The sequence below is a fragment of the Chaetodon auriga genome, chromosome 11 (genome assembly GCF_051107435.1).
Source record: "Chaetodon auriga isolate fChaAug3 chromosome 11, fChaAug3.hap1, whole genome shotgun sequence".
Lineage (NCBI taxonomy): Eukaryota > Metazoa > Chordata > Actinopteri > Chaetodontiformes > Chaetodontidae > Chaetodon > Chaetodon auriga.
Window position 1 is genome coordinate 12,125,340 of NC_135084.1, and position 20,604 is coordinate 12,145,943.

General features: G+C 42.1%; 1 protein-coding gene across 2 annotated transcripts; it reads left to right on the plus strand.

Moving 5' to 3' along the window:
* The first annotated feature begins 2,424 nt into the window (after positions 1-2,424).
* On the plus strand, positions 2,425-20,139 carry thbs2a (thrombospondin 2a). 2 transcript variants are annotated; one of them, XM_076743701.1, is made up of 23 exons: positions 2,425-2,587; positions 2,894-2,965; positions 3,243-3,796; positions 4,278-4,362; positions 6,747-6,943; positions 8,395-8,535; positions 8,626-8,719; positions 9,125-9,295; positions 10,126-10,302; positions 10,638-10,811; positions 11,289-11,416; positions 11,521-11,673; positions 13,000-13,218; positions 13,321-13,428; positions 13,525-13,684; positions 13,803-13,921; positions 14,014-14,248; positions 16,206-16,433; positions 16,569-16,840; positions 16,919-17,016; positions 17,339-17,478; positions 18,078-18,108; positions 18,446-20,139. In XM_076743701.1, exons 2-23 carry the CDS (start codon positions 2,899-2,901, stop codon positions 18,447-18,449), a joined length of 3,555 nt encoding a protein of 1,184 aa, XP_076599816.1. In that variant the 5' UTR covers positions 2,425-2,587; positions 2,894-2,898; the 3' UTR covers positions 18,450-20,139. The 2 variants fall into 2 exon arrangements, with proteins under 2 accessions (XP_076599816.1, XP_076599817.1); XM_076743702.1 differs by lacking the exon at positions 18,078-18,108.
* The last annotated feature ends 465 nt before the right edge of the window (positions 20,140-20,604 follow it).

A 20,604-nucleotide genomic window follows, 5' to 3' on the forward strand; every position in this document is an offset into this window, starting at 1 on the left:
AGTGAGGAGCACAGTAAACGAGCAGTGACAACAGGAACATCCAAAGAAAATGCTGCTTCTCTCCAGATATTTAAATACGTACTGTACATTATAGTGCAGTTGTCATGAAAACAGAGCCGTCATGCCATTTGGGAGATTATGCAAGGGTATTTTACAATGCCAACCTTTCTGGCCAAATTTGTTTCATTGGCATTACTCAGCATTTGGCAAGACCAACTTAAAGGGGCTATTTGAAGTAAATCTTAACTAAAAAAAAAAAAAAGAAAAAAAAAGTTTCTACCTAACCCCTTTATTTTCATCATTCCCAAAACTATTGTATCTTACAGATGATGTGAGACTTGCATGTTACATGTGTCACTTTCTCCAGTTCTCAGTACATTAAACATTTCAGGTGCCAGATTTCCTTTTTGGATTCTGCTCCTGAGTCACACTATCCCAGTTTTTTGTTTTTTTTTGTTTTTTTTTTGTTAAAAACACATAAACCTCCATGGTGAAGTCACAGTTTGGAGAGGAGTACTGGAAACTATAGTTGTTTATCAACCTAACTGACATCCATCACCTTCATTTCATGGCTCCTCCAGATCTCTGGTATTTGTAGCATTGATAGAGAGGTCCACGTTTATGTGTGGATCTCTGCTGCCTGCTAGGTAAGCTTTGGATCACGGTGCCATCCAAATGACCCAGAAAGTTTTCAAAAATAACTTTAAAGTGATGGAAACTTGAACTGTGCAAATTGTGTTATGAGGAAGATATGAGAGCAGCAAGTTCTTGACTCTCCTTATGGCACAGTTTGGTGTAAACAAGTCTGACATGGATTTGTGGCTGCCTTTTCTTCTTCTCTTCTCATTTATAGATATGACATGACTTTACGCAGATGAACCACATCACAGTTTCACTGCCAACATTTGGTCCGCACTAACTCTGCACTTTTTAAAAGCCTCATTACTCAGTACGTACTGCTGTTCGGTAAAAGTGGATAAATGTCAGATATTAGAAATGAAAGGCATTAGTGGAGGCACCATGGTGCAAGTAATTACATTCTTATATTGATGGTTATTGTCTAAAGGTAGCTTTAACAGTCTAATTTCTAAGAGGCTGCAGTCAGATCCAAAGCACTAAAGCAGCCAGTAAAGACTTTTTCTACCATTGCCGACATTATGACTTTGTTGATGATTTAAAAAGAACACATTCAAACTGATTAAAACCTATTTTGAGAAACTGCAACTGACAGTTGCACTACCACGTTTCAAGTCTGTGGAGTATTTCAGCTTTTTCCAGCCCTGACAGGTTTAATCTGATGTTCTCTGATCACTGCAGAATGCTTTTATCGTCAGCGAGCATTGTCATATTTTTGTACGTCTGACTAAACGTTCACTACTGTTTTTAATTTCTGTCAGGTTTGCGAATCCGTGTTGTTGAAAGCCAATCGTCCCACTTGGTAAGAAACCGTCCGCTCTTCACCCCCTCTTCTTCTTTTTTCCCCTAAATGGAATGCACATTTCCAATTGACGCAAACCATCCCTGAGACGTATCCTATTGGTACACAAAGGCCTACCCACATCCAGCCCTGCGATCCCTCTGCAGGGCTCCAAGAAAGAGACGTTGTATCAGCTTTTCTTTCCCTGACACCGCAGAGGGAAGCCTTGGCAAAAGCCTGACAATCTCCAGACGCAAGACACTGCCTGCCAGCAAAGTGGAGGCATCCAAAGTATCTATTGTATTAGGGGTCATTTTCATGGTTTGTTTTTGTCTCACATTGCAGACATTGCTGGGATTCTCACTTTGAGTTATTGTTATATATTTTATGGATAATCAAAATATAGTTACCATCATATTCGAATCAATATGCTTGTGTGACGTTATTTTTTTTTTTATTTTTTTTTTAAATCACATGATATTCAAGGATTTGAGTGTCAAAGCTGTTCCACACTCCACAAATTTCTAAATAATTCTGCTTTTAAGGTGTACCTACCGCTGCTGCACCTATTGATAGTTTAGGTTTCTTTACACCATCACTTTGTCCCTCCACGTTAAAACAGCACACTTCCCTCCATCTCTCCTCTCCAGTGAAAGTGAACTGGCTCCAGACAGAGAGGGAAGGTGTGCTTGATGCAGGGAGGGGATGGTGGACATCCCGGTGAGAGAGAGAGAGAGAGAGAGAGAGAGAGAGAGAGAGAGAGAGAGGAGGGGTCATGAACCCCCCATACCAGCCTCTGTGTGTGAGCACGGATAAGAAAAATTACGCCATCGGAAGATAATTATGTAACTCTGTCTCTTAACAACCGTCCTCAAACTGTTCATACCCCAGAAGATTTTTGATTGACAGGCTCTCTGCGAGCCTCTATATAAAGAGGAGGGAGGTGGGTGCCGCAGTCAGTGTTGTGCCTCAAGTCCTCCAAGCTGTGGATGTTGGGAAACCAAGTGGACTTTACGGTTTTTACGCACGGGGTTTACGGGAGGTACCGCTTCTCATTCATTTAACCATCGGCTCAGATCGTCAAATCAGTCCGCGTTTTCATCTTTTTTTTTTAATTTTCCTGTCGGATATCTGACTGAATTGAAAGAAAATAGAAAGTTCACTCATCAGGTAAGTTGCATGGAGTGCGCAGCAGCCTTATTCTCTGAACTTCTCCGTGTGGAGAAGGCACCAGACAGTCATCAAAGTAATTCATTAGCTGATGACTGAAAGCTCTGGAAGGTTAACAGGACTAGCTGATGACCATTTTATTCCTAAAAGCTCAGTGTGATGCTGGGAAGAGTTTGTTGTGCCTTGTTCATCTTCTAATGTAGCGTTATTGTCTCGCTTTATTTATTTGTTTGTACGAGAATGACCCGGGCAGACAAGAGGGACGTAAAAACAACTAAAAAGCATTTCTGTCGTTGTTTTTTGAAGGAGAGATGATACTCAGGAGAAGTCTCTTCTTGCTGCTCTTATCATTTCATGTCCTCCACGCATTAACTCAAGGTAAGTGGAAAACTTGTAAATGACGGTGAGGCTGCCTAATAATAAAGTTATGAGTGAGATGATGGTGATTGTAATTGTTATTGAAACTATCTTGAGGTGCAGTCATCTATTCCAGTGACGTTTTTAAGCTGAAAAGGTTATAACCTCTAAACATTTTGCCACTTGTTTACCATTTGCTCATTTTCCTTCTTCTTAATAATAGTTATCTTATTCTACAAACGACTTATTAACATTCCTCCTGACTGTGCAGTTGCATTTCCTTTTGTCTGATTTCTAGATGGTGAGCAGGAGGATGAGACGTCATTTGACTTGTTTGAAATCAGTCACATCACACGCAAGACTCTGGGGGCCAAACAGTTCAGGGGCCAAAACTCAGATGCCCCTGCCTACCGCTTCATCCGTTTTGACCACCTGCCCCCAGTGAGCCCCCCCATACTAAAACAAATAATCCAACAGATCCAAAACAATGAGGGTTTTATCTTTGCGGCCAGCATACGCCAGGACCGCGCCTCACGGGGCACCCTGATTGGTTTGGAGGCCCCTGATGGCCGCCGGCAGTTTGAGATTGTGTCCAACGGACGGGCCAACACTCTGGACCTGATATACATGATGGACGGCTCCCAGAACATTGTTTCATTCGAGGATGTGGACCTCTCTGACTCACAGTGGAAGAATATCACCCTTCATATTCATGGGGAAAATGCAAACCTGTTTGTGGGCTGCATCCTGATAGACAGCTTCATCCTGGATGAGCCTTTCTACGAGCACCTGCAGCCTGAGGGAAGCCGCATGTATGTTGCAAAGGGATCCATCCGGGAGAACCACTTCAGGGTAAGACAGACAGTGTGGCTTTTTGGTAGCCAGACTAGGGATTTCCCCAAGATCTGAGACCTGTAGTTGCCTCCCTACTTCAGCTCGTTTGTGACTTTTCCAGCTGTGGCAGCAGAGTTAAATGGGCCTACAATATTTTGTTACAAGAAACTGAATTGTGGTCTTAACTAAGTTTCCAGGAGTAGAGACTAACATACTCCCTCATCAAAGTATGGCAGAGTGGCTCAGTGTTGCCCTGGTCTTTCTGTGTGGAAAAGACTCTATATTTAGACTCCAAATTGCCCCTTGTGTGTAAAAATGAGTGTGAATGTGTGTGACAAGGTCAAGAGTGAACTTCCATGATCAAGCGTGTTTGTATGTTAGACTGTATCCAAATGCATGCTTGAATAGGAATGAGTGGGTAGAAAATGAACACAAGTCACATCTGAAATATGCCAAAGTAGTCAAAATATGTAATAACAGATATTATCTTACCAAACAGGGCCTTCTGCAGAATGTACGATTCATCTTTGACACCACAGTGGAAGACGTGCTGCTGAGCAGAGACTGCGAAGTCAATAAACAAGGTAAGAGTGGTTTTGTTTTTTGTTTTTTTTTGTTTTTTTTTGTGGTTATCTTTAAGGTGGTTAAACCAGCTTTCACCCTCAACCTCCTGCCATACTCCATCAGTGGGAACCATTTCTATTTGTGTGATGTTTTATGAGCCAAATGATGAGTCAAAATAATTTTATTTGCAAACTGTTTCAAGTCCGATACCTTGCAGATGTGATTGGGAAACTCTTTCACATGCAACCCTCCAAAGCATGGTATCTGTGTTTTGTTAAGCGTCAACCACAGAAACTGTACAAACCAAACAGCTTAGCATTCTAGGTTGACTCCCTTTGTATGGATTTAACTCTTTTGGTCCGTTTTTTTTTTACTTTAAGTGGGTCAGAAAGCTTGCAGATCTGATATGTGGCAAGATCTCCCACCATTACTTCATGTTTACGGAAACAGCCGCGTCCATGCGGTGGCTTGAGGTCGAGCAATGTGCGTGGTGAACAAAAGGAGATACAGATGCTTACATTTATTTCCACTGGCAGCGGACTCGGGATAATGCCTTGGGAAAGAAAATAGAAAAGAGAAAGTGAATGCTATACTGCAGAGTGGGGAGCTTCCTGTTCCAGCTGCACACACACGTGCACACGCGCGCGCACACATACACACACACAGACGCACACACACACACACACGATGAAGTCATGAATTGGCTTATTGGGTTGCTTTTCTCAGCTGAAGCTCTGCTCACATGAGGAATAGTACCTCGTGATCGGCAGCGGGGTTCATGCAAAGAGCGGCTGCAACTAAAAGCATACAGATATCTGAGTAAATATGTCGATAATCATCCTTTGTAACAAAGCTAAAGGGGCAACCCTGGAAACAGGGTTTTTGGTTCACTGTGACAAAGCAAGTCCATATGCCGTGTGTATATTCGTCCATGATAGAGAGGTTGTTGCATTTCTGTTGCCACAAGCGGTGTTGAGTTCCCCCTAATGAGTTTATTTGTCTAACAAATGTCACCAAGGCCTGGAAGTTTTCTAAATGTTGGCTGGTACCAGTGGAGGTTCTGCACTGGTAGCAATCTCAGTGCCAAAAGTAACTCATAAACCCACACAACCAACGCTCGTAAAAGCTGTCATGTTGGACATTAATGAGCAATATTAAAACTACCCGACCTTTTTTTTAAATTCTTTATCTGCTTTTAGAAAATAGAGTCTGTCTATCAAGGAGGGAAGAATGTGTAAATGCTTTCACAGACGAGCTTGTGCGCGTTCACATGCACACACAGCGTGAAGCCCTCCTGAGATTTGAATGAATCCAGCAGACTGAAAAGAAAAGAAAACATAGCACTGGCTACAGTGAGATATCATTGGGCAATTTGAACGACTTCTTGATTTAGAGTCCCTGGTCTGCTGTTAATCTTCAACAATTTGCATAGCAAGATCCAAACCAGTTGCAGATACGTGCTGTGCTTTGGCTGAATGACAGGCATTCCATGGAGCTTTGATATGTGTCTTGTGTGTTTGTTTTCAGCATCACAATCCATAAAGTTTAATTTAAGGGATAGATACTCATAATTTCATATGGCCTAATGCAAACTCCACCCCGCACAAGATGCCCTGTCCTGCTCTGTGATTTGCATTTTTGCCCGTCTCTGTTGTACAAAGATCACAGCTGGCAGACACTTTATTCTGGGCTGGACTTCCTGTCCCAGATTTTGTAGGTTTGTGCCAAAACTCAATGTTTAGCCTCCTTATGCCCTTCAAACAAACCTGCAGTTTCAGATTGCATTCCTTTTTACATTATGAGGAGTTTTTAGTGTAAGACAGTGTTGAGTGGTAGTCATGTATGATTAAGGGATTTTCACACACTTTACTGCGCTGACATCTAGACGAGGGTATCTCGAGTGCCTGTGCTACTGATCAGCTGTAAGGACAAGACCATGAGCTTCACAGGCTCCTTGTAAATCCATCTGTGTGGTCGCTCCAGTCTGTTAAGTTCATATTGGAAGTGTCCACTTATCTGAAAGGTTGTGGAGATTTATGACAGCAGTGTGGTTCCACACGAAGAACACCCAGATTTCTGTTTTTTGAACTCCACAATGCCACCCCCTCCCGCAAACCAACCCTGCTGTCATCTCTGGTGGAAAGGTTTACCGTCACCATTTCAAACAGATAAATTTTTCAAATCAAACACTGCTGACTGAACATCTGTTTTTGAGAACACAATAAACATTGTAATCATCACGTTGTTGTGATCTTTTGGCTGCCAACATGAAAACAGGAAATCGGAGTCCTTGTGTTTCAACCATCATATCTCTCAAATATGTTTTCCATCACCAGTCTGTGTTGCTCATTCATTTGCTTGCTTGCGCATTCGCCCTAATGTCTCTTTTTCTTTGCCCCTCCAGATGATAATATTGTGAGCGAGAGCACAGAAATTGTGGATGTGAGTCCCTCCATCACCACAAACGTCATAGGTCAGAAGACAGACGAGGCGGGCGCAGAAATGTGCGAACGCTCCTGCGAGGAACTTAGCACCATGTTCCAGGAGCTGAAAGGCCTACGTGTTGTTGTCAGTAACCTTATTGATGGCTTGCAAAAAGTGGTAAGTCGTAGAAGTGACAAAGTGTAAATCAACACAATCCTGACCTGTGTTTGTTTTAGACAAGCTGCTGCCTGTTCCGCTGTGCTTTACAGCCCCGTTTCAGTGACGAATGCGAAATCGCCAAAATCTGCCTTTGTGTGAGGGAAGAAAATCAACATTTTAGAGGAAATTGACATTTTAGGGAAATAAATGATACAATCCTCAGCGCTCCAGCCAGGAGGTAAGAGGTTTGAATTAGGTTACTAGGTAACCTACATTGGTTTGAAAGCAAACAGTAAGTAGCCGCAGGACTGTTTATACAGTCGCCTGCGATGGCTGAACCCGTTTGACTCCTGCTATCTGTGGCAGCGTGAGTCAGACAGATTTTATGACATGTTACATGTGGATATAGGAAGTGTTCCCCTGGCAGCTATGGGGTCCAGTCTAATTTCTGGCTGTGTTTAAACAGCCCATGTGTTTCCTCTGGGAGCCTCCCAGCAATAAGAGAGTCTGGGCATGAACCTTGGGAAGGGAAAAAAAATGGCTGGGATGAGAAGGGTCCCTGAGGCTCTTCCAGACCGAGTGGTGTCTTAGATTCTAGTGCTGCTCATTGCTGCCTCCCTTTTCCAAATGGGAGGACACACATACACACATACACATACACACACACACACACACACACACACACACACACACACACAAACCATTGGCAGTCGTTTACCGACTGACAGTTCCCAAGTGTTCAGGAGTCCAGCCAGAGATCCCTGGTCTCCAATTGGGTTGGAGGTTACAAAGTGCCTAACTAAGCAGTACTTTTCAATGGGCTGTTTTCCTAGAAACATTAGAGATATAAAGACATTTAGTGTTTGCAATTTGCAGTAATGAGAAGCACATTTTAAAATTAACATTTTACAAGTATTCTCGTTAATGCAATGGAGTAGCTTTTTTGTTTAGGTGCCCTCATTGGAGTTCATTTAAAAATTAGTCATTCCTCTTTCTGGTCCGTTTTCTCTGGACATCTTTTCCCTCATCAGGTTTAAAGACAGATGTCTCAGAATGATATGAGGCATCACTAAGCTGGAGAAGGTTTTATGTTGATAGGATAGGTTCACTGAAAGGATGACTGGACGCTACATTTAGCCCTTAATCATGCCGACTCGTAAAGTGATGACTGTGTTTCTCAGAGAGTAATGTTTGTGCTTTAACTTGAATAGTTTTCAACATAAGTAAGCTTACTTCTATAAAGATAATACATAAGACAGTAACAGCATTTCAGCTGGAGCAGGATATACATTCATCTCTCCGCCTGGTGAAAAGTAACCTCACATGTGCTTTCTTAAAAGAACCGGCTTGTCAGCAGGTGTATAGAACCTTCACATGCTGAATGGAATGCAGCGTACCTTTCTCATGAATGTGTCCTAATTATTTCTGACTGATCTACTTTCTGACTGCAAATCTGTCTCTGTGTTCAGACAGAGGAGAACACAGTCATGAAGGACACCCTTGGGAGGATGAAGAACTCTAAAGAGAAAAACATGTGCTGGCAGGATGGACGCCTGTTTGACGATAAGGAGGACTGGGTTGTGGACAGCTGCACCAAATGTACTTGCCAGGTAGTGCCAAGTCATATTGAAAAATGTTCAGATTTACTGTGGATGCCAATGACCCTGACATACAGTATCTCTAATATTCACTGATGGCAGGAGTCCAAGATCGTGTGTCACCAGATTACGTGCCCCCCAGTGGCCTGTGCCAGCCCCTCATTTGTTGATGGCGAGTGCTGCCCCGTGTGTTTGCGTAAGTAGTCGGAACCTCTTATTAGCCAATGCTTCAGCATATAAACGCAATCATAAACACACACGCAGTTTTATGCATGCATGCTATTTTGAATTAATGGCTCAATGTGCCGTAAAAACAATATTCCACGCGTATTAAATTTTAATACCACAGGACTGTTGCAGCCAGTTTGTCTTTGTGAGCGAACCACATATTTATTGGTCAAAATATAAGACACCCAGAATGGCTACTGTGGGTTTTTTGGATGAGGTCATGTGATAAACAGGCTGACATAAAGAATAAAAACAGTGCAGTTGTGATCCCTTGCTTGTACTTTTATTACTCCGGTTTAAAGGAGTGGATGTGGGAGTGTTTCTTATGTAAAAAGAAGGGGCCATGTTGACTTTGTGCTTCTATGTCTTCCAGCTAAAGACAGTGAGGACGGCTGGTCCCCCTGGTCAGAGTGGACAGAGTGCACAGTCACTTGCGGTACAGGAACTCAACAAAGGGGTCGGTCATGTGATGCAACCAGCAACCCCTGCACTGGACCCTCCATCCAGACCCGCAAGTGCAGCCTGGGCAAATGCGATAGCCGTGGTGAGGATAACTTTTCAATAGTTTATCTCTTGTGAATCAGTTTTCATTTAAATATCCAGTAGTAACTGCTTTAGTGCTGTGATATTATCTTGATGAGAGTATGCCTCTGCTATTGCCACAACTGCACAATCATCTAAAACAAACAAGAGTATGACATATTGCATGGAGGCATGTGATGAAACTGTGGTGAAGCTCAGCACAGAGTTAAACATGAGCTCATCATCCAAAATGCAGAAGACGAAGTTTATGCCTCCATAAATCTGTTGAAAATGGATCCATCTGAGTGAGACTGAATGTCAGTGAAGAGCTGGATCTCATGGTCGGGTTGCAGGGTGTGCCCAGTTCCTAATAAATCACTGGCTGAGAGGGTGTTCCACACTGCAATGACTCACCACTGCCTGTCATGCAAAAATATAAAATATTAATGAACTTGATCATTAGATGTACCATCTATGAGGTGGGGTGTCAGGAGATTTCGCTAGCATTGAAACTGATGAATTGGGTGTTTCATGAATTGCGGGATTAGCATGTGTTATTGCTTGCAGCTAACATTACACTGCATCTGTGTGAGTGACTGAATCAGTCTAACCGCTGGCAGATAGTTTACCCACAATGACATAAATACTGGCGCAAGTATCTTAGAACATCTTTGAAAGTAAGCCATTGTCGCCGGCACCACAGAATGTTTGCTTGTAGAAAATGTGGTGTCCATTTTTTTTTTTCCAAATTACACATGTCTGTAACTGTTTGACTGAGTGGAAATCCAGGGGATAATACATGATGGGTGCTTTGGTGATCTCTGCCTGATATGTTTGATATTTGATACCCAGTTCGTCAGGACGGAGGGTGGAGTTTGTGGTCGCCATGGTCATCCTGCTCAGTGACCTGTGGAGAAGGACAGATTACCAGAATACGACACTGCAACGCTCCTGTGCCACAACTGGGGGGCAAAGACTGTGAGGGAAGTGGGAGAGAGACTCAGCGCTGCACTGCCAAGCCATGTCCCAGTGAGTATTTCACTTGCACTCAGAAGCAGCATCTCCATTACAGCAGCAGTCCCCATGTTGAACAACCAAACTTCCTCATGCCTCATGGCTCCCCTGAGGCAACATTCCCCATGTGTTTTGGACTGACCTCCTGACTGTCTTTCAGGAAATGTTGACCTAAATCAGCTCAATATGTTTTCTCTTGTGGTATTAAGTTTCAGGTTTCTGCTATTTAGATTTCAGATTTTGAGTGTTGACGTATTTTTTATTTAGAAACAAAGAATTACAATATTTGTGGAATAAAATGTTTGATATGTCAGATTAACCACTGAACATCTTTCACTGTGTCTTTTTAGTTGATGGTGGTTGGGGCCCTTGGTCTCCATGGGCAACCTGTTCAGCAACATGCGGAGGGGGTGTCAAAAGTCGGAAGCGTGAGTGCAACAGCCCTCATCCTCAGTATGGCGGCAATAAGTGTATCGGGGAGGCCAACGACAGGGACAGCTGTAACAAAAAGGACTGTCCTATTGGTGAGCACCAGTCACTCTACATTATATTTTCAGCCATGCAAACATTAGTCTACCACTACTACTGGAAGGATTGCAGTGAAATTTCTACAGACATTCATGGTCTCCAGAAGGTGAATCCTGCTCACTTATGCCATCCTATGACTTGTCATCGACTGCCACCGTGGGGTTGACGCTTTTGGTTTTGAGTCGCAATCACCAACCAAATAACTGCAAAACTAATGAAATTTTTATCAGCTTCCACTGTCCTTTGTGTTTACCACTAATTAGTTGTTAGCAACTGTTGTTGCATGTTAAAATACTATGTTAAAATGCTGATAGAGGTTGGTGGGGCTTTATCTTGAAGCATCATCATAGAGGATAAACACCATTACAAATGAAAGCTGAATCATTTTGAGATTCACTGCACAGATGTGTACAGCAATCTTTAAATCAATTTTCCTTGTTTGTAGCCATTCTTATTGTCTAAATTCCTTGTAGATGGCTGTTTGTCTAACCCATGCTTTGGGGGAGTAGACTGCAACAGCTCTCCAGATGGATCCTGGGAGTGTGGTCCATGCCCTGCTGGTTTCCGTGGAAATGGTACCCACTGTGAAGACATTAATGAGGTAAGAGTTCCTGTTTTTCTTATGTGCATAAACCAGACATGTATTTAAGGCTTCATCCATGTACTTAATTGTTTCCATTGTAAACATGCTCTTCTTTCCTGTAGTGTGACATGGTGTCTGATGTTTGCTACAAAGTGAGTGGAATGCAGCGCTGCATCAACACCGATCCAGGTTTCCACTGCCTGCCCTGTCCGAAACGCTACAAGGGCACCCAGCCTTTCGGAATGGGTGTGGAGGCTGCCAAGAAGAACAAACAAGTGAGCTTAAGTTCCTCTCATTCAGTGGTGATAACAATGCCATTCAAACAGGGCTAGGTTTTGGAGAAGTGAGAACAAAATGTGGTGAAGGAAAGGATACAATGGCAGATTTGCAAAAGCAGTTGTGTGAAATTTTGTATGTCAGATCCAAATTTCTGAAGGATGGAAGCAGTCATTCTGCTGATTTAGTAGCCTCATTCTTGCAGTGATACTGTGTTGGACAGGAGGCCCGGGGCCACCATATATGAATTAGACTTACCTTGACCCAGTATCAGCAAGCAGACGTAAAGGGAGGAGAGTTGGGCAACTCTTAACAACAAACATGTGTTACACATCTCTGGTACTTTCATCGGAAGATGAGAGCCAGATTGAACCAGTTCTTCGTACTGTATTTTTTTACTGTAAATGTTGAATGAATTACTGCTTTTACTCAAGCAAAATGATGTGAAGCTGTGAAGTAAGTGGCTCTACTCACTATATCTTGAAAACAGTTCAGTACTTCCACTTTCCACTCCTGTCATAACTCCTGCTATGTTTTAGCAGCATCACGGGTAATTTCAGTATATGTCGTATTAATTACTTGTTTGGAACACACTTTTCTGCTCCCTTGTGATCACTGAATTCACAGAGTTCTTGGACAATTGAAAAACTTGCTGTACCACTCCAACAGACACTTGCATAATATCCCTTGTGGACCATTTTGTCACTCTGTGGCCTCTGCAGCTGCTTGTCTTTGATATGATGCCCCAATTTCACTAATTAATTTGGGGGAAAAGGGAATTGTCTCATTGTTGGCATTAAGGGGCTCCATTTCACAGTTTTGATCAAAGGCCTGTTCATGCTGTCACTTTCTGCTCTATGAGCTCATGGAGTGGCATCCAAACTGGAGCTATGTTCATCCTCTGGTAATGAGTGGCAGCTGTGAATACCTTGTGCTGAAGGAAAGGGGCAACAGTGGGTTGTAGTGGGATGTATGATGCATTAAGTGGGATTTCATAAAATCAACTGTGCCCAGAAGTGCCCCAAACTTTGGCTTTGTCCAAAATCTCTCCCTTAATCCTTCACTTCAGTTTGCAGTAGCCTTCAGTTTGGAGTGGCCTTCCAAAAAGAAAGGTACAAAGAGTTGTGGTTAAATAAGTACTCTTAACTTGGATATGTCATTAGAAGCTGACAGCAAAATGGAAACCATGTAAAAAGACAGATGACAAGGGCACACAGGGTCAGCTTTCTTCTTTTTCAGGCAGATCACATCTAGCCCCTTTCATGTTGGATGTGGTCAGTGGCAAATCTCATATTAAAGTTCCACCTGCCATGTTTCTTCTTTAGGTGTGTGAGCCAGAGAACCCATGCAAGGACAAGACCCACAACTGTCACAAATACGCCGAATGCATCTACATCAGCCACTTCAGTGACCCTATGTACAAGTGTGAGTGTAGGACCGGTTACGCTGGAGATGGCTTCATTTGTGGAGAGGACTCAGACTTGGATGGCTGGCCCAATCAAAATCTTGTGTGTGGTGCCAACGCCACTTATCACTGCAAGAAGGTATTTCATCGAACTTCGTCACCTTATTAGATGTAGTCCATGCTGCAGTGATTCTAAACTATTGTATCCGTGAAATTTCTGAACTTCCCGCTACTGTTTCAGGATAACTGCCCTAGCCTTCCCAACTCTGGACAAGAAGACTTTGACAAAGATGGTCAAGGAGATGCTTGTGATAAGGATGATGACAATGATGGAATTCTAGATGAGAGGGTACAAGAGTTTTTAACACATGGACACCTTTTATTTTAATGATCGGATTCATGATAATCGAACAATTCTCTAACAACCATTTACTTTCCGCAACAGGACAACTGTCCCCTCTTGTACAATCCTCGTCAGTTCGACTTTGACAAGGATGAAGTTGGTGACCGCTGCGACAACTGTCCCTATGAGCACAACCCTGCTCAAATAGACACGGACCACAACGGAGAAGGGGATGCTTGCGCAGTGGACATTGATGGAGATGGTAAAATAGCCAAACCTAAACAGATAAAATCCTGAAATTAGTCCTTTTAGGGCAGCTAATTTCTATGTTTATACTTTAAATTCTCAAGAGTATGTAATCAACTGATCTTTTTCCTCAGATATTATGAATGAGAATGACAACTGCCCATATGTGTACAACACTGACCAGAAGGACACTGACATGGATGGAGTTGGCGACCAGTGTGACAACTGTCCATTGCTGCACAACCCTGACCAGGTATTGAACCATACTGCATATAATGATACGTTCAGGTACAACACTAATTGCAGGAAGTGAGAATAGTGTTAACCTCTGTATTTGTCCAACAGACTGACGTAGACAATGATCTGGTTGGAGATCAGTGTGACAACAACCAGGACATTGATGAAGACGGCCATCAGAACAACCTGGACAACTGTCCATATGTGGCCAATGCCAACCAGGCTGACCATGACAAGGATGGCAAAGGTGACGCATGTGACTATGATGATGATGACGATGGTATACCTGATGACAAGGACAACTGCAGACTGACACCCAACGCAGACCAGATGGACTCTGATGGTGAGGATGTATCATTTAAAGGGTTTAAAGGTTGTGGTGTCAGGTGTGTGCCACCCATTATTGGGTGACCAATTGATTTTCCCAGTGGTGTACACACTGTTTAAAGCTGTGGAAGGCAGTTTATTTTCATCATAGCTGGACAAAAATTCCATAATAGCCTTTCAACATGTTGTAATTCAGGTCTTCTTGTCGGACCTAGACTTCTGGTACTCCTCTTGGTTCTGTTTTCAGGCTGTAGAAAATCACAGGTCATTTCACAGAGAGGGCGTTTCTATTGGCTGTTAAACAAATGAAGATTCATATCTCTTCAGATAGTGATACCTACAATGGCATATAGGACACGTTTCTGCACATCCCCCAACTTCAGACAGAGCTTCAGGTGCACACGATAAAATGTTGTATCATCGTATCAGTGAGTGGCAAACAATGGAGAATAACTTTTAAGTAGGGACAGTGGTATGTGTGTGTGTGTGTGTGTGTGTGTGTGTGTGTGTGTGTGTGCGTGTGTGTGTGTGTGTGTGTGGTGTAATAGCCTCTAATCCTGCTGTTAGACAGCGTCACAGCTGCCTCTGAAGCCTGTTGCACTCTGCCCTGGAGCCATGAAGTTCTGGAGGAGTGTCTTTCAAAAGATGAGTCCTGCCAAGAGAGACCGGGTTCTTGGTGGGGCTCACAGCATGGAGAGCAGGCCCTACGAGGCATGAGGTTTTGCAGGGCAACCCACTCCTTCTGCTGGCATTCAAACTTGTGGGTTTGTGGGAGAGGCTTTGCAGAGTGATACGAGGCAGCAGAGAGAGGACAGGCAGAAGGTTTTGCATTGTGTATGTTCAGTTGTTGCCTGCTGCAGCTAGTCAAAGGGAGCTAACTTCTCCTTCTAAAGTTACTACAGCATGGCAGTACTGAGAATTGAAAGTTCACGCTTGACCTAGAAAGCAGGAGTTGACGGAATGTTCTCACCACAAGGTCATCTCAGTAGCTGTCAGAACCTTTGATTCTATTAGCAAAAGGAGTTGCACAATTGTTGTGGAACTGAATATTTCTGAGCACTGAAAGGGCTTTTTATCCATGTTGGCTTAAAATTTGACTTTTCTGGGAACTGATAATCTATAGTAAGATTTATAGCTTGTGTGATTGCACAGTACTTGTCCACTCATACTTGTACTCTACTTTGTACTCATGCCTTCTCCCAGATGTTTTCACAGTCAGCAATTAGCTTCACTACAGCAGGTGTGAAATATGGTGGCTGTGGAAAGAGTCAGCGGCCGGGTTGGCATGGATGATGTCATTCTGCATGACTTCAGTGGGCCGCCTAGAAGGGCACACACCAGGCCTTGAAGTTTTTATTTCTTTTAGGCTTTGCTGTGATAAATCCACAGTGCCCAATTTAAGCAGGTTTACCTGGAGTTTGTACAGCTGTCTGTAACTGGAAACAGACCGCAAAGGAGAGAGGCGCTGGACACTGACGAGTTCACTTTTTTCACAGCTCGTCAGATAGTGTTTATTTGATAGAATCATTTTAGCCTCTTGTGAAATAAGAAAGATGATGACAGAAAGCAGCTAGCTACTTCCATGCCGTGGCCTTCATTAGCCACTGGCGTCCTTTCCGCTGTGAGCTCCTGGCCTGCAGTCTGGCTCTAATAGACTTCAGGCTTCAGATAGTTACAAGTATCATTGGAAGTTGTCACAGCATGAAAAGATGGCTGATTTTGCTTAGTAGACTTGGCGAAGGTATTTAAGCCAGTTTCCATGTAGAAATTGGTATTTTCCCCGTTCATTTTTAGCATTAACTTGGAGTAGCTCCTCAACATTCACTGCAGTGGGAGTATTATGACACTAACATTAGCTACCATAGAGATGGTTCCAACCTATGGAAAAATAGGAAAAAAAACAGACAGCTTGTATCATGTGTGTCTAATTTAAATGAGGTCAAACTTTTTCGTTTGATGTCTTTTTTTATCAGGCGATGGAAGAGGAGATGCCTGCAAAGATGACTTTGACAACGACAGCATCCCGGATATTCTTGATGTGTGTCCGGAGAACAATGCCATCAGTGTCACAGACTTCAGGAAGTTCCAGATGGTCCACTTGGATCCTAAGGGAACCACTCAAATTGATCCCAACTGGGTGGTCAGACACCAGGGAAAAGAGCTGGTTCAGACTGCCAACTCTGACCCAGGCATTGCAGTAGGTGAGTTGTGCACATATACTATGTTTTCTCCCAACAACCATTAAATGTTAATTTGCTGTTCTTTAAAAGATTTCATTCCATTTGACTGAACAGAGCCCTAAGATTTGGTATCACCCTGCTTTCACACCATCACAGGGTTTGATGAGTTCAATGCTGTGGACTTCAGTGGAACAATGTACGTGAACACAGACAGAGATGATGACTATGCAGGCTTTGTGTTCGGCTACCAGTCGAGTGGGCGCTTTTATGTTGTAATGTGGAAGCAGATCACACAAACTTACTGGGAAGACAAGCCCTCCAAGGCCTTTGGCATTTCTGGCGTTTCACTTAAAGTCGTCAACTCGACCACTGGCACTGGAGAAAACCTCAGGAATGCTTTGTGGCACACGGGCAACACTCCCGGACAGGTGGGCGGCAGTCTAAATGCTAGCTGGACTGTTTTAACGATTGGAGCAGTATTAAGTGTTGTTAACTATTTCACACAGGTGCGTACTCTGTGGCACGACCCCAAAAACATTGGCTGGAAAGACTACACAGCTTACAGGTGGCATCTCATCCACAGACCAAAGACTGGTTTTATAAGGTAAAGTAAAGTCTCAACTTTGATTGCAGGACAGAAAGAGAGGCTGCATGGAATTTAAGTGCAACACAGAAAAGATTGGAAAGAGGGGATTATAGTGAGAACAGAGAGAAACAACACTAAAAGAAAGGCTTGCAAAAAGAAGTTGGTGAAATGTTGGTTTAGCTTTAGAAACACATTTCTGCACATAAAGGTGATAAATGTATGTCAAGGAGTTGGAGACTGAGGTGCAGTTGGCAGTTAATACAGCAATTACATTTATATGTTGTATGCTATTAAGCGTCATAATCTCAGCACATTAAGAGATTTGTCTTGTATTTCACAGGGTTGTGGTCTATGAAGGTAAACAGATCATGGCCGACTCGGGACCAGTTTATGACAAGACGTTTGCCGGAGGAAGGTTAGGCTTGTTTGTCTTCTCGCAAGAGCTGGTGTTCTTCTCCGACCTCAAGTATGAGTGCAGAGGTTAGTACAAACACTTCCATTACTTTAAAGTTTTAGCTATAAATGTTTGTTTTTCAACTGTCAAAAGAAAAGATTATTGCTAATTAATAGCACCAAAAGATTTGCACTGTAATACCCACATTAGCCCACAGCTCAATTAACTTAGAGTTTGAGCTGGTTAATGATTATGCTTAGATTATAAATAAGGGCGTGATAAACTATTGTATGGGGTTGTGAAGCTAAGTGAAACCTTTCTGTTGCTCAGACAGGAATAAGCTATTTATCTGACAACTATTTTAATAGAAATATTGTCCCAGGTATCAAGTGCTTAAACAGAATAAATGTTGTGTGGTGTAAGAATAGCAAAACATATGCATTATATGTACATGTAAGCACCTGTATCTACAGACGTTTGAGAGTTTAGTCTTGGGATTGATGGATATTTGGGTGTTAGTAATGCAAATGATCTTCTTGGTCCAGGCTCGTGTGAATATGTGCATGTACAGTAAATGCGTATGTAATCAGGACACATATTTGGTCCGCACAAGGAGAAAACCTTCTCCATGTTTGAATAGTGTGGGTAAAGACTTTAAACCTTCAACATCTTTTTCAAACTTCAGATAAGCCGGAGTTCCCAACAGTGTTCATAAGGTAATGATGAGAGGGTTCATGTGTTGTTTGTTGGCTGAAGCAAGAAAAAGAGTCACGCTATGTTTCTGCTTGTCAGCTTGCCCATGTACAATGCCCCAGAAGCATTGTGAAAGACCTTGTGTGTTGGTCCAAGGACTTCAGATCCTCTGTTGAGTGCTACAGAGTGAAAAATGAGCCTGCAGCCTTTTCACCATCACAGTCACGTTCATGAAGACACGCTTTTTGACGCACACACATATGTTGTTGCTGCACCCTGGCGCTTCGACTGTGTCGGTCTTGTTGAGAGTTGATTATAAATGTGCTGGTAACAGAAGCTGTTTTCCCAACCTTTTCACAGATAACTGAATCCAGCCTGATTGACCATCATCAGAAGGCAAAAAGACAAGAATCTCTCAAAGTAAACATCACTTCATCGCTAAATCCATTTCAACATAACTGAGAGTTTTCCTTCTTCTCCGTGTTTGGCCTCGATCCATCCACTGGAGAGGAAACCGTGGCTGATTTCAGTTTTCCTGTTGATCCCAAGATGGGAAAGAAAACCGACGAGAGTTGACGAGTTTTAAAAAGCCTTGGCAGATTATCTCATTATAACTAGTGTACCTATGTCTACATTTTAAAGGATTCATTGTACAACCACTTACGTGCTGTATGTGCTTTCCTACAGTTTCTCATATCTGCAACTTGTAAGTGACTCGGATGTTCTTTATCTTTCGGCTCCTTCATGGCTTGTGCTTTGCCAAACAACTGATCATAAAGTGTCTGACAAACATAAACTGTAACCAAAGCATAATCATTTAGCTGTCTCAAGTCCATTACTATTTCTCCTCATTCTTTTCATCCTGAATGTGTTTTCTCTTTTTTTTTTTTTGATGGAGAACTTGAGTGAACAATTTAAATAAGCCATTTTAGTAAGTGCCAAAGATGTTTATACTAAGTCTGTATTATAATTCCTTTTGTAAATTATTTATGCTCTGCCTGTTTTGTTTGTTCTCATTTTTTTTTGCTAGAGTTTGTAAATAATTATTTATTTGTTTACACTGACAAAATGCATAATTGAATATCACAAACATCAAGGTAACACATTATAGTATTGCAAGATTTTTAGTGTTGTCATGCACTTCCTTTACTTGTTAGTTTTTCTTTCAGATAAATTGTAGTGTAAAGCTTTGGAGAGGATAAACTTGGCCTGCCTTTGAGTAATCATGCACATAAACGCAGCGTGTGTTTATGTGTGTTATTGTAGCTGCCAAAGAAGGTTATTTCTGGTAGTATGTGTATGTTAAAAAGGCCACTGTGTTTATTGTCTTAGCTGTCCAGACTGGGCCTCATTGTCCTCAAAGTGACATATCACTTTGGTCAATGTGGAACATTTTTCAGTGCTCATACTCTACGTCTACAGGAGCTTATAAATGGTACATCACCAGAATTGGCTGCAAATAGGACCACTGGCACAACAGCAAGCACCCTTACATGACTTTGAAACACTTTTTGTCTGTAACACACAAAAAAGAAAGTAGTTCAAGGAGTTTAAAAGGTAGTGAAATAAATCAAATTGCAGCTCAAGAGCCAGATTCCAGAATCAAAGGTTGTGTACCGAGCACCAGGTGACATCATATCAACAGCTGAGAGTCTGAGGTTCAGCAGTCAGTCATAATGTGTGATGGAGTGATGAAGATCAAATGCAGTGAAAACAGTTTATTCAAATTGCTTTTTCATTTATATGTTAGTCATAAGAATCACTTATGGATGTTGTGAAAGTTTACAGTGTTGGTTGAAAAGGAAACCAGATGAAGGTCTCTAAAAACTCTAAAAGTGTGACTGTGTAGTGTGGATGGAGGACGTGTAAGTGTACAACCCCGGTGTCATTAGTCTGTATAGCGTTCATGTTCTTCCATGTTTGGTTTCCATCTTGTTCATTTTGTTGAGAGTTTCCAATGCACAAAATGTAAATTTTTTTGTATACTTGTGTTGTTAGATATACATTTTCTACAAACATTAGTGTAAGATTGTTCTGTTTCATAAATAAATCTCTTGTACACCATTTTGTTGATTACAGTATATACATGAGGACTGACAGACATCCCATTAATAATTACTGTCACACTATTAAAATAATGCATTTAACCAACATTACTCATTTGGTACATGATAATAACTGAAATACATTTGAAAGGACAAGGCTTGTGGTCATTTCTATTTTTTGTTGTTGACAACAAACACCATGAAAAGATCTAATTCAAGATTTGCATTACTCTCTGTCTGACGTCCCTATTTGGAGGTGGCTCGCCCAAAACTCATTTATTCCGAATAAAGATATTAATCTTTAAATACCTGCCACAGAAAAACATTTTTCTATAAATTATAAATAATAATTTCCATAAACAGCTGGCCATTGTAGTTTTTAGCAAATGTAACTCGAATGAGAGTAAATTAAACATTTTATGCCACATTGATGATCATGAAGGAACATGTCACCCAGTCTAGAAGTTATTTAAC